The sequence below is a fragment of the Penaeus monodon genome, chromosome 16 (assembly GCF_015228065.2).
Source record: "Penaeus monodon isolate SGIC_2016 chromosome 16, NSTDA_Pmon_1, whole genome shotgun sequence".
NCBI classification, from domain to species: Eukaryota; Metazoa; Arthropoda; class Malacostraca; order Decapoda; family Penaeidae; genus Penaeus; species Penaeus monodon.
This window is the reverse complement of record NC_051401.1, coordinates 42,206,073-42,220,550: the sequence shown is the minus strand read 5'-3', so window position 1 is coordinate 42,220,550 and position 14,478 is coordinate 42,206,073. Positions and strand designations below refer to the sequence as shown.

The window sequence follows — 14,478 nt, the reverse complement described above, 5'->3', positions numbered from 1 at the left end:
CATATACATATAAGTATACACATATACATATGTATACACATACATATATGTGTATATATATATAATATACATATAGGTATACATACATAAACATATGCATACACATACATAAACATATGCATATACATACATATACATAATCATACATACATACATATAAATATATACATATATATCTCCTGAAGCTCAAACTTGCTGATGATCTCATAAATTGTGATAAGCTCAGTCTTTGTTAAGAGCTCATTTTGAGAAAATCAAGTGATCCTTAACAAGTTGGTCTATCAACACAATCATGCTAAAAACCCATTGAATTAATGAAGGTGGTGGGGTTAAGTAACTTATCTGATGCATATAAAAATTACCTGGTTGTATTAATAAAAAGAACTTTAGTATCCATGACCACTGAGAAAAAAAGAGCATTTATGTACATCAACTATATTACAAACACAGCACTATCTTACATTCCAAGTCTGCATTCACACAAAGCCATCAGGCGCATGGGAATCTTCTGGAATGGTGGGCCCCACACATCCATCTATACTTGTCTCAAATGACCATTATGGTCATACCACACCAGATGATCATCAGAGTCAGAGGCATTGCAGTCAGTTACATTCAGACCCAAGTCAACAATTGAATAAGATGTAGAGCAACTGTATAGTTACAAGAGACCAGTGAAAACCAATCACATTAGTATCATTATGTCAGCTAAAGGGGTTACAAACAAAGGCATATAAGACTATCATGGTGTCACCTCCAAGCACAATTGACTAGCTCCCAGCCCCTAATAATATGAGTTATACTATTGTTAATAATCATATCATCTTTATTGGGAATTAATATTTAACTTCACATTTCTTTTCCAAGAGAAGAGAGTAGACCATGCAGGAGAAACTGAAGGTAGGCAGCAAGAAACAAGTGTAAACTCCTTTAGTTAACATGAACTGCACCCCTAATGGCACATTTGCTGCTCCTTAACATCCTACAATTGGTTTATAATATTTCACTTTGCCAGGATAAGCCATATCTATGTTATCAATAATCACAAAGTAATCTATCACACAAAGATTGCCAAGTAAGCAAATATGTCAGTAAAAACTACTGGTAAAACTATGGTAGAACCACCTGGCACCACAATGTTGAGGAGTCAATCCAACCTTGAGTCACGTTCTCTCAACCAACGCACTCATTCATAAATTCATAATTTTACACACAATAGCTTTGTCCTTGTTTATTATTTTTATAAGCACTTCACCTTCCAAGGACATATTTTCTATAATTTTGTGCCAAAACTGTCATGGGCAGATTCTATTTCCATAATTCTTAAAGAAATATTGTGTACATCTAGATACAACAGTATTCATAAAATTAGCAACTGTTGGCCAACTATATTTCCTATTCTAATATCAATTAGTAAAATCTGAGTCATTTATATTTTACAGAGCTTTTTTATTATTTATTCTGTTATTTTCAAAACGTCTAATTACAAAATCTTTTCTTGTTTGTTTTTTGAGCCAATCAAAGGTTCAATAAAATTAATCTTTCTGCCACACCCCCTAACCCCTACCCTATCCCCAAAACACCCGCCATTTTCACCTCCACATATAGTATTATTATTAAGGTGGTGGTTCAGACTTTGGAGATGATGCCCCCGAATTCTGGGTCTCAGCACGCTTGATGTACAGGTTGAGGAGCTTCAACTTGGATCCTGTAAGACTCTCTAAGTGTGGTCGCATTGCATCCTCTCCCACAGCATTATGCAATGCTACCATGCAGAACACTGAAGCCTTGCGTACACAGGACTCCTTGTTGTCATATGCCTGTAAATAATAGAATAAATATGATTATAGCAATGCCTTCTTTTTATCCATATGTAGAGGAGTACATGATAGCCACACTTCTAATTAATCCCAATTATCAATTTAAGATAACTTGTCTCTCCATATAATAATTTTTCATGTTCTCACTGAAAGAAAATGTGCATCATAATAATCCTCAGATCATTTTCAAAATATGTGAACTGTTTTGTCATCATAACAGCCAAGTCAGTTCAAATAACTTCTTTCATATCTGATTTTACTACCACAGATTCTTGTTTCAATGACTGATAACACAAACATCAACATCACACAGAAACATAATTTGCAAAACTATCAGGGAAATTGTACAAAACAATGTAACCACATTTCTTGAATCATGAATAGATGTATCTGATATATGACATATTTCTTTCAAAGTTCATTGCTATCTCATTTGATTCTATATGAAATATAAGTCAACTCATTTAAAATTCACTTATAATGCAAGCAGGTCAGAAGATTTAATTCTATAGAAGCTCAGCTACAATATCAATAAAAGCTAGGAAAAAAGCATTCAAGAGTATTCAAAAAGCCTTTTGTGGTAGTACAACCTCAGTCTAAGCAACTGTGCTTAAGCTGATGCATGTAATGTAATTCCCTATTTTTGGAAATCATGCTTAACACAATTGGCTTGTTCTTTTCCCATGACAGTATGTGATATGTAAACACTATACTGCAATCTTATACAGCTGCTCATAACATCATTTTGTCAAAGTTATGCACATCTCTCAAAAATTTGCCTGCCTCATTATCAACACAGACAGAAGTCAGAAGGGTACTTGGGGACACACTCAGCACTATACAGAAGTCGGTTTATCAGTGTTACACACAATAAAATATGACTGCATCTGTAATTCAGTGCAAAATTCCGTTTTTGCTTTGTGGCAGAGTTTCAGGTTAATTAAGAGGCATCTGGTAGCATATGACTGTATCAAAAAAAAAAAATTCAAATATCTTCCAGTAACTGGTCATTTTATAATAAAATTCCAGCTTCAAAAATTTACAAAGACAAATAATTTCAAACAGACCTATGGAACATTACATAAAGAAACGAGAACATAAGGAGAAAATATCAACGTCATTCATCATTACAGAGAGTAAATACTGTCAGCCTCTCAGTATCTTCAAATAAATACAAAATCAGGCTGTAGAACCTGTCTCGCACGATTATACTTTCCATGAACATTTTAGTAATCTATTTGCCCACTAAAACTACTTTCAGTAAGACATAAGATTTTACTGACATGAGGCTATATGAATTACAAGATTACTGTGATTTCCACTACTCTGTTGAATATTCATGTGCACATAACACAAGTGTCATAGTTTAACCAAAACATACTTTTATTACATAAACCACAAAGTAGCATTACTAACAATTAAAACTACATTTGCACTGAAAGTCTTAAAAATTTATCTTCTTGCAAAAGTTTCATCCAATAAGGAAATATAACTTGTGGTAACACCAGTAAATACAACTAACGCAACTACTAATTTCTTTGTGTGACTGGGGACAAGGTAAATGCATAGTGTCTTTCTAATCTTAAAAAAAGCATTTTATAACAATTTAATTTGTCTATGTTTATGATTTGCTGACAAAGATTATATATATGATTATATATATATATATATATATATATATATATATATATATATATATATATATATATATATATATATATATATATATATATGCTCCATTTTTTTTTTCTTCTACAGAAAATTTAAACCTGATTTTAAAATTCTGTAAGACATTCAATTATGCAATTATAAAAAAAAAAAAAAATAAAAAATAAAAAAAAATCTATGGCTGAATCTCCAATATTTCTAACTAAAATGGACAATAAATCTGATTTTGTTGTGTTATGAAGTATCTTCAATAATAACAGTAATGTGGAGTTTCTTCAGTTACATGTAAACAACGAGAACATACTGTGAAGATCACAAGTTGCTGTAACTGTCTCTATAGCATGTCTCATTGTCTTGTTTTGTTTGTCAAATCACCCGCCCTCTATCTGGAGCAGATCAAAATATCTGGCAGTTACAACTTTTTATTTTATTTTATTTTTTTGCCAGGAAAGTCAATGATAAATCCTAAAGACATCAATCCTTTCCAGATGATTAAGAAAACAAAAACAAAATCAAACATATATAGCCAACTACTATAAAAGGTAAGCAAGACTCAAAAAGCAAAATAAAGTATAAACTTTTTCAAACTGCATGTGCTAAGAAAGGCAGCAGTTGCTACACATAATGCACATTTAAACATATGACTAAATACTCATCATAACAATATTTAAGAAACCTACAATTATTACAGATTATGTATCTATTTATTGCCCATTATCAGCATAATATCATGATGAAGATGGAATGTAGCTTGCAGTATAAATCAACTATTAAAAACTACTCAGACTTTACCAAAAGGAGAATTGTGTCTATTAATCACACTGGAAAGAATTTAAAAACAATCCCTGCTTGTTTTTAAACACATTCTTGTCTTTTTTTTTTCCCAATTGGAAGTCCAACCCCCATTTTTGGAGGGAAGGAGGGACAGACAATAAAACTCTTTTTTAAAAATCAAATAGGTCAATTTCATCCTAGAGGCTCTGATGCCTGTGGATGTATATAAAGTAAAAATGCTACATCAGCTTCAGTGATGGGGTGTGAGGGGGAACCAAAGGTGTTCTGCAGTGTTCTAAAAGTGACTTGTGAACCAAAGCTTGGTGGGAGTGGGGGGCAACTGCTTGCTCCTGGAGAGTATAATCTGAGACACGCTTTGTTCTTATTCTTCCAGCCATGTGAAATTAGGCACCTACTGTCATGCACATATCTTAAGAAAAACAAAAACAAAAACAAAAAGAACAACTGAACTTCATCATAAAACATGAAAGTTATGGAAGTCCTATCAGATTCATCCTGATTGACACTCATAACAGTCATCAGAATCAAATAAGTCATGCTTACCAGCTGAAGAGGCAAAGATGAAAAGAAAGACAGAATGTAAATGATGCTATTGAGTGTACATTAAAAATTCCAGTGTACACTTTTAAGTCAGTAAACAAATGACCTTTTTACATGGTGTTTGTTTTCATAACTAGAAAAAAGAATAAGGAACTAGGAGCAAAATCCTTCCACTTGAGAGGGTTAAATCACACTCCACTGTCTAAGCTACCAAAATTAAATAATATATTTTTTCTCCCTCTCTTCTGAAAAAACAAACATCAACTATCATGTGCTAGATAATAATAACACCAAAATACTCCAAACACATTCCTATTTACAGTATGGAGCAACATGAAAACAAGTTGGAAAGTAAGTGAACCAATTTCTTTTTTAACTGAAAAAAGAAAGAGTGGTGTTAGGAGATTCCACAGTATGTAAAATATGATTATAGTAAATGATCAGATTAGCATTTTACTTTTTGCACAATGGCAAGATATCAAAGCTGGTCATGTTTTTTTTTTTTTTTTTTTTTTTGACAAAGGCATGCTTGGCAAAGCCTCTTTATGTTCATTTCATTATTCTGATGATGTCACAATCTCCCAAGAACTGAACCAGAATATCTGCCCATTGTTTACGGAATACTGAGCAGAAAAATAAAAGATTTTTGCTGATGATTTTTCAAGTTCTCAAATTTGTTCTAAATCTTTTCTGCAAGCTTTCAGATTTACGGGTATTCCTAATAACAACTTGCTTGTTTAAAACCATCTGTAATGGTTAGCTGTGTCACGTGTCTATCCTCATGCATGTGTGTATAATATTAAAAGCATCTTATTATCATTAAGCTTTGCTCAGTCTTATTTAATCATCCACTGTGTATAATACCTGTAATATTAATCAGGGATGATGCAGGAATTTTGTGAGTTTAAAGCTGGTGCAGTAGGCTGGAAATCATCTAGTTATGAGAAAGTCTCATACTTGTAATAGTAATATGAAACAAGTCAATTCCCTCTCCCTTGGGCTCAGCTTATCTGACAAACCTACCTAAATCACAAACTGCGCAACTCCAACTAGTCATCACTTTTGGAATTTCAGTGCTACAGTACTATAATCTACAATACTAATCAAATATCTTGTTACAAAAATATCAAATGAAATCAAATTAACAAAACAACAATAACACTGTTATACTTTACAGACCTTAATGAGTCCAGGCATGATTTCAGGCAATGCTGCAGCAACAATGGATGGTTGGTGGGCTTCAACCAGTTTATTGAGCATTTTGATGGCCGCTTGATTCACTGGATACTCTCCCATCTGAATAAGAGGCTTCAACACCCGAATCACGACCTCAGGAGGAAGGATTTCTGCTACAGTTCCTGCACAAACCTGAAAATCAGATAACATACCATTAGACTATGGACATGTTAACATAGGTTGTAGTCTTTATCATCAGCACAGAAATCCAACCAAGAAATGCTCCCTCTGCTAAAGAACACTTACACTTGCTGCTCGAAGGACTTCCTTTTCTTTGTCAGCATGTGCATTGAGGACCCTAAGGATGATAAGCTCCGAAAAACTAAGGAAGTGATGCACAAGGGGACTTCTCCTCATCATCTCTGTCAGAACGGCTAGCACCAGGGCACGCTGACCTCCATCGTCGCACGCAAGACTCTCTAACAACAACCTCAGCACAGCACGGAAATTCTCATTCCAGACTAGAGTGGAGCCTGTACGCGCCAGTCGTATTAGAGATGTCAACGCAGCACGTTTTTCTGCTGTGCGTCCCTCCTCTGTGTTACCTAGCTCTGCCACTACGCCAGACATTATCTCCGCATCACTCTCCTGTCCATCTCCTAGAATTGTGACAAAAAGCATTATTTTCAATTCAATTTTACCCACTGATGCTGGGATTCCATATACACACACATATACTGTCCATTTTGGTTTTACTTTATAATTTTCTTTTACATAAAGATGGCTCCCACACACCTTTAGTCACCAAGGAATCAATTACTAGGCTTGCCTGACATCATCCTGTTTCCAGGAAAAAACTTTTACCTTTAAAACTATTATCATTACATTACAGTAACAACAATATCACTATTATCATCAATAGTAACATGATAAGGGTGACAATAATAGAAAGAAAAAAAAAAAGAAAGAAAGAAAGAAAGAAAAAATCAAGGATTTGAGGTAAAAAAAGGGGAGGACAAGTAGGCCTATCAATTGACTCCTTGGTAGCTATATCCAACAAATTGGACAGCACATGTTCCTGCATCAATGGGTAAAATCATTTATCTTCATGCAGCAAATCAATCCTCACTAATCTTTAGTGAATAATTCGAACAGTTTCATCACAAAGGATTTACCACCGAGTAAAAAAATCAACAAACACAGAAATTCTGTAACAAAAGAAACAACGAAATACCCCGAAAACATAATTCATTATAAAATTAAAAATCATTAATGCATATTTAAAGAAAAATGTACCCATATAAAAAAATAAATAAAATAAAAACACAAGGTTGTTTCAAGAATAATCTCTTTCCATAAAGAAAATATGTAGTTTAAATATTTATCATAAAAAAAACTGTTGACTCAAAAAGAAAATAATCACAACTCAACTTCTGCACATTGCACAGTAGCATCCAATGTACATGATGTAGCATGCAGGCAACTTAGGCTTACTGACCCCGAACCAAACAGGAGAAGCCAAATCAAAAAATACCTCTACCGAGATCATCGTCTGTGAGGGTGTCAAGTCCGTTTCTCGAAGAGTCGGACATCATGGAGAGGTTGCGATGTGTGGGTGACGAAACGCTTGAGGATCTCCCAGAAAGGATGCCATTGGTATCCTCCACACCTTTGTCATCTACAGTGTCTATGGTGCGAAGGTCGCCCCCACCAGCTGATAATTGACTAATCCCAGAGTCCTGTGGGAGGAACACCTAGTTTCTGTTGGTTCTATTCTCTCAAAAAATGCTTTCTGCACTTACAGGAAAGGTGTTTGATTTTCTTATTTTGAGGAGAGACAATATTTCAAACTATCTTATCACATAATATCACGTATATATCGAAAAGAGATATGCTTTTATTAAGAAAACTTACATTTATATTAATGCAGAAGTTTCATTACATCAATAGTATGTAAATGACAAGTATATCAAAAAGTGTGAAAACAAAAAGTTAGGAGTATATTTTTTATAAATTTAAAAGATACACAAAGGAATCATTCATAGTCATTTTTTCCCTTTAATCAGCAAAGATCTGGTATTCTCACCTGTGACGTAGAATCTCTATGTTTTTCTAAACTATCTCTGCGACTACTTAAATCCAGGTCGAAGCTATAGTTCTGGATCTCTGCTGTTGTGCGTTTCAAACTCCTAAAATGTAGAAAAGTACTTTTTAAAAATAAGCCATAAAAAAGATATATAATACTAATACAACAAAAAAATAGTCAAATAACAAATATACTAGTAAAGCCTTTATAAATCACTGATAAAACAACATACCTATACACTTCTTCTGGATTAAGATTTTCCGTATCATCAAAATCAATTGTATTGTGTCGCGATGACCGATGCGAGCGTGGGAGTGAGGTATTGGGGCTCTGAAGCACGGGAGTCCCGCCAGCACTGGGAGGTGTGCGGGTGGGCAGGGAAGAGGGCGAGGCATCCAAACTGGCCGCTCTCTTCAGGTGGCTCTGGATGATCTGCGATGCTGTGCTTTGGCAGGCAGAAGGCAGCTGCTGCAAAAGTGCTGTGAACTCCGTGATGTTGCAGTTGAACATTGCAATGAAGCACGCTGAAGCTGCCCGCCGGATGTCCAGGGACTTCTGGTCAGCAGTCCAGGTAAGGATCTTAGCCAGTGCCATTGGGGTGTCGGGGGATGCTGTGAGGTCGCCACGGTCCATCACATCCACCAGACACTTGAGGTACGTCAGTGTTGCCACCTTCACCTTGGAGTTTGGAGTTTGAGCTTGGTCCACTAGAAATCTCATTAGAACAATGAATTGTTGATCACATGGGAATGAGTCTCTGTAAAAAAAGGAAGCATGCATTACAATTAAAACCAGGCCCTCTGTATTCATGAAACAAAATCTTTTTATCATCAAAGTACAAAGACAAGGATGAAGAAGAAGAAGATGAAAAAAGTAATAAGAAAAATAGAGCAAAATGAGAAATGCAATGAGAGAGTGAGAGAGAGAGAGAGAGAGAGAAAAACAAACATTCACTTACCTGACTAAATCTAAGGTTTTGTGGATCTTGGTCTGCACAGATCCCAGCAGATCTGATCCCAATTTGTTAAGCAACCTTGTAAGTAGAATATAAAGCCAATCGCCCAGGTCAGCTTTGTGTACCATGATCAGCTCCATCAAGGTGTCGAGGAAGAGTGTGAACACCTTTGTATGAGCATCCATGAACATTTTGGTAAAGATCTCAGTGACCCTCTTCAGCTCAGATCCAGTGAGCATGTGAGAGCCACGAAGGAATGCCTGTAGGGCCATCAAGCCTTCTTTTCGGTCACCCCAGTGTGTTGATGCGCAGTTAAGGATGATGTCACTCACGTCCTGCATCTGGAAACCACAGAGATGTGGAATGAATAAAATGTTCATAAGTTAAGGGAAACTGCTTTTGAGAGAGACTAGAGATAAGAGACAGACAAGTGAGGAAAAAAATATCGTTTGCAGCTTCATGTCAAAGTATACAATACACATGTCACTTAAATTCTCAGTATAACATACTTACCTTCATTTGCAAAGCACACAGATTTTTTTAAGCAATACTTCTATGATGATACTCTAAGAATACTTTTTCCCTTCAACAACAACAAAAATAAGATTTTAAAAATTAAATGTAACTCAATATCAAACACAAACTCTAATCTTTCTTCAAGACATGTCTACTGATGCTGAAGCATATAGTTGGCTAACATGCCAATTCTGAAATGTGATCAAACAAAACTACAATGAAAAGTGTTTGCTATTCAATATTTAACCTCCATATATATTAGACAAAAGAACATGAAACATACAATAACAAAAAACAAGTGAAAAAACAAAATGCAAAAAATAGCTTTATTTCTGATGCCACTGACAATGGAGGCATCCTTATGAGATAGGAATAGTCATGCAGTATTAATTCTTTTAGTACTGCAAGCTTATTAGGAAATTATATATTTAAACCGACTGAGATTTTTAAAACACTAAATTATGTGAATAAGCAGGACACAGGTGAGTCACTGAGTAAGTTAAAGGTTGTAACAAAATTAACACAATTATAAAATACACAAAACAAAAATGTTGACAAATTCAAAAAGTCCAAAAGTAGTTAATCTAGGATTCAAATAATCCTGAACCATTTCATCTACATTTTTTTTTAATCATATACCTACAGTTCAGTATGTAATGTCTACAGGGAAATGATTATGTAAGGGGACTCCTTGTTCAGTGTCCATTAACTAGGGCTGAGTAAAAAAAAAAAAAAATAAATAAAAATAATAATAAAAGGAACAAGTGAATAAAATTATAATAATTAGCCACTCCATCAACATTTCAAATAAAATATAAAATAAATGGACAGACTAACACATATGGCATTGTATTACATCCAGACAACAGGCATGGAACTCAAGGCCTTACAAAGGAGGAAATCATATATCAGTAAGAAGAAAAAGAAAAAGAAAAAATAATAAAAAAAGAATGACCTGGCCTGTTATCTAGAAGTAACACATTTATCAAAACTATAGACAGGGGGAGGAGAAAGCTAGAATGAAGAAATCTACTCAATGAAATCATCTCACCTTCACTGTTGGCTCCCACACTTCCTTGAGAATACGTTGTTGTGATCCGTACCAGAATTGCTAGGGTACGGCAAGAAGAGAACCATTGATAAGCTACATACAAAAAAAAAATCAAACGCAAAACACCATCTGCAACAGAATCAAATGTGGCAACCAGGCTATCAACAGATGTCTGTATAACCTTTGGTAGATTTTCCCATTGGTATAGTGATGAGCCTCAATGCAAAAAGGAGAATGAACTACATTACAAAATAATAATACACTACAATGAACATTCATGCATTGAACAGCCTCATTGCCAACATAACTGATAGGAGGGAGGGGATATGGGGGTTCATGTACATTTATTGCCCCAAGCTAGTACATCATGGTATAGCTGTCTAATATGGAGAGAGAAAAGGAGGGGGGGACTACCATGGTATGGGATAACACCATGGCACTGTAGTAGTACTGTATCTTACATAGCTACAATAATTCATGCAGATAAAATGTCTTCCTTGAATCTAGCATTCTAAAAAGTATTAGTCTTTGAAAAGCCATCTCTCATGACGTAATGCAGAATTTCACATAAACAACACACAATTACAACTATAAAATCATGACACAGAAGGCAACATTTAGATATGTAAATGCAAAAGGAAAACAAGCATTTTAAATTTTTTAAAAAAATATAAAATACTGGCTTAAAATCAGCCCTCTGAATAAATCTTATATTGGCCAATGTCCTAAAAAGATGAGCTTTAATAAAGTTGCCATGTCTGCTCACTCTTTGGTTTATTTACTCTTAATTAGCTATCTATGTACTGCATAATGTCTTAGTATTACCATGTCTTTTAATCTTTTTTGGACATCATGTAATAATCATTATAAGCAACACATCACAAGACACTAACTTTTTTCATTCAAAATGGGATGGAGTCTTCAATAACTTAGTTGGAGCAGGAGAACTCATTGCAAGGAATGCATAATTTATTAGCATTCACATTAAAGTTTAAAGCCTTGTAGTTTACCATAAAACAATGCATGTTTAGCTTTTAAGCATAACTATCCCCCATAACTAAGTCTGCAGTTGCTATATTAAGACTGCACACTATATGACTGCTGTAAGCTTGCTCAGTATTCACGCGCACTATCCATAATGCTGTTCTCCTGCCTGCCCTCAGGTTCTTGAGACTCCAAAATTGGCAGACCAACTTACATCACTTCTCCTACAGGAGTCAAAGGAACGTTCAGAGCAAATACTGGAGGTCTCGCTATCGTTGTCAGATTGGTCCTCAAAGGCTTTACTGTACATCTTTCTGTTTGGAGAACGCTGTGTGCGGAGATTTGGTTACTAGGCAAGCAATGGGAAATAATTATCATAAAAATCAACAACTTAGAAGTTAGTAAGAAGCAATGCCCATTAGCATGGATTCTTTATCAATGTAATGTATTTTAATCACAATTTTTTAGATTTTGTTTCTGTAAGAAAAACAGAGAAAAAAAATGTACTACAAATATTAGTGTGGAAATTCAAATAACAAGATCATGAACTTCCTTATAAATGTGACAATAAAACATCATTACCAGTAACAACAATAATAATAATAAACAAAAAATATAAATATATACATAGATGTATTTCACTACCTCAACTACAGAGCAATTCATTATGAAAGTATCACCAAAAACACAATAGAGGAAAAAGGAAGGAAGGGTTTAATCTAGCCACAGAGATAAAAAAAAGAAGAAGAAAAAAAGGGGACAAAAATAGTCTACATACAGTTTACAATGAGAGTGTAGTAATACAAAAAGCTTTCTACAAATTACACAAAGAGAAGTGTGAAGTAACTAAAAGGGGATCTAAAAAGCTCTGTAAACAAAATCCCTTCCTTCCTAGCTTGCAGCAGTACCCAGCCAACTAGTGCATGTGCAACCAACCAGTGATAAGAAGCAGTGAGTGAGTGTTACAGTGATGGTCTGACATGACCAACAGTTAAGTGTGTGCCCCTAAAAAGCTGACTAGTAAGCAAGGTAGAATAAAAAAAAATCTAGTGTACCTTAGTTATTAATCTAAATCATGTAAAAAGCTTTATACTGCACATATTATAGCAACTTAAAGCTAATAATAAAAGTGTTTCTACATCTGCTTCATTTGAATCTAATAAAAAGTTATTTAGCTAAGCCGAAAGCAGAGCACTGAAATAAATAAAAATTGCATATGAAAACCAAATTTACTTTCCATCTTTATGATACTAATGTTTAAAATCCATATCCAAAACACTAAACCTTTTACAAATAATACTAGAAATAATAATAGAAATAACTTTTTTCTGTGCAAGGACTTACTTAGCTTTCATGCTTACATCCTCACAAGCCTTCACTCACTCTAAACATACTTTCAGCTAATACTCAAGTAATCTGACTCTAGTGAATATAAATAAAAAACAAAACAAACAGGTATCTACAGTGACATATATCACACACAACAAAATAGAGGTGCTAAATAAGGTGATACCTTTATTCATTTATTTGTAAACAGTACACTAAGTGAATTTAACATTCAGTGGTAATGTGGAAACACAGGCAAATACAAAAAGGTATTTAAAAAGAAATAAGGCTCATCTTACAAGGAAATCTCATCTACAGTTTAATTTTGTCTCATCTTTTTAATAACTTACAGGTTGACGGTAAGCCTGGAACTCTCCTCCAGCTCTATCACATCGATCAACCCTACCAGGGTAGTTTGATCTTTCACGCTGTTTAAATGAGAGTTCACATCCTAATTGCTGACATGTGAAGGTTGAGATATGTAGACAGACTTGTACATAATCAACTAGACAGATAATTGATACATTATGAAATACGTGAAAGGCTTCATCCATTTCTTCATACTGCACTTCCAAATACACTGAAAGATGCTCACACACTGCTAGACTTTATATCCTAATTGTATTGTCTGATGCAAAACTCAAATATTTAACAAGCCTCAAGTTTCTTTCATTCCTTCACTAATTTAAAAATGGAATAGTAAATAATTTCTAATACTAAAAATATCCCTTTCCTTTCCAAAACAAAGGCATGATTTCCTTTTTTTACTGTTATTTGTTTTTTGTTCTCCCATTTTGTCAGAACATCAAGAAACCTGCAACTGATTATAATCTATATAAATCATGCCCAGCATTTTACAGATTTTTCTGATATTTATTAATTTGATTATATATGCCTTGATTTTTTCTGATATTTACCAATTTGATTATATCTGCCATGAAAAGTCAAATACACATACATAAACTAATTTCAATGTCTCCCTTTTACGCCAACATACATGCAAAAAATATGCATACATATAAACATTCAATCTTACAAAAATGTTTCATTATAAATGTACAGGACTCCTTATATTCACACTGCACAAACATTCACTAGAAATACAAATTCTGTTCAATCACTTAAGAGTTATCATTTAAATCCACAAAAAATATTAAAATGAAAAAGTAGGGGGAAAAAGTGTTTATGAACTAACTACACCTGAAATATTTCTATAACAATAAAAAAAAAAGGAAAAGGTGAGAAATGGACAAAATTAAAGAGACTAGCATCAGTGATCTTAAAGGAGCAAAGAAAGATTTTTCTGTTAAATATTTTATCTCATATTAGTAAAGTTTGGAGAAGTTCAACAAGATACCATTTAAAAAAGGAACTCATCCTGTTATTGACTTTATGATGGACAATACATTCCCACAGTGAAAGCTCTTATATCATTCAAGCAAGACAAAGTAAAAGTATGTTAAAAGAAACTAACAAAAGTTAAATCATCAACAGTAAGAAAATATAGAATAAAATGCTAAACAGACAAGAGCCTTCTTTTCCAAATGGATATAGTTCCTTT

At 34.1% G+C, this 14,478-nt stretch overlaps 1 protein-coding gene across 14 annotated transcripts in view; it reads right to left on the bottom strand.

Annotated features, from left to right (window-relative positions):
- Positions 1 to 419: 419 nt before the first annotated feature.
- Positions 420 to 14,478, bottom strand: part of LOC119582818 (CLIP-associating protein 2-like) — a 128,870-nt gene continuing 114,811 nt past the window's right edge. For 9 of the 14 annotated variants that reach the window (XM_037931270.1, XM_037931274.1, XM_037931273.1 and 6 more), the window contains 9 exons: positions 11,806 to 11,919; positions 10,608 to 10,667; positions 9,044 to 9,381; positions 8,318 to 8,842; positions 8,086 to 8,188; positions 7,534 to 7,738; positions 6,306 to 6,658; positions 6,003 to 6,191; positions 420 to 1,820 (listed from right to left, as the gene is read on the bottom strand). In XM_037931270.1, the coding sequence (XP_037787198.1) occupies positions 1,617 to 1,820; positions 6,003 to 6,191; positions 6,306 to 6,658; positions 7,534 to 7,738; positions 8,086 to 8,188; positions 8,318 to 8,842; positions 9,044 to 9,381; positions 10,608 to 10,667; positions 11,806 to 11,919 (2,091 nt within the window). In that variant the 3' untranslated portion in view covers positions 420 to 1,616. The remainder of the gene's footprint in view (positions 1,821 to 6,002; positions 6,192 to 6,305; positions 6,659 to 7,533; positions 7,739 to 8,085; positions 8,189 to 8,317; positions 8,843 to 9,043; positions 9,382 to 10,607; positions 10,668 to 11,805; positions 11,920 to 14,478) is intronic. The other 5 variants (XM_037931278.1, XM_037931279.1, XM_037931284.1 and 2 more) reach the window with 3 other exon arrangements.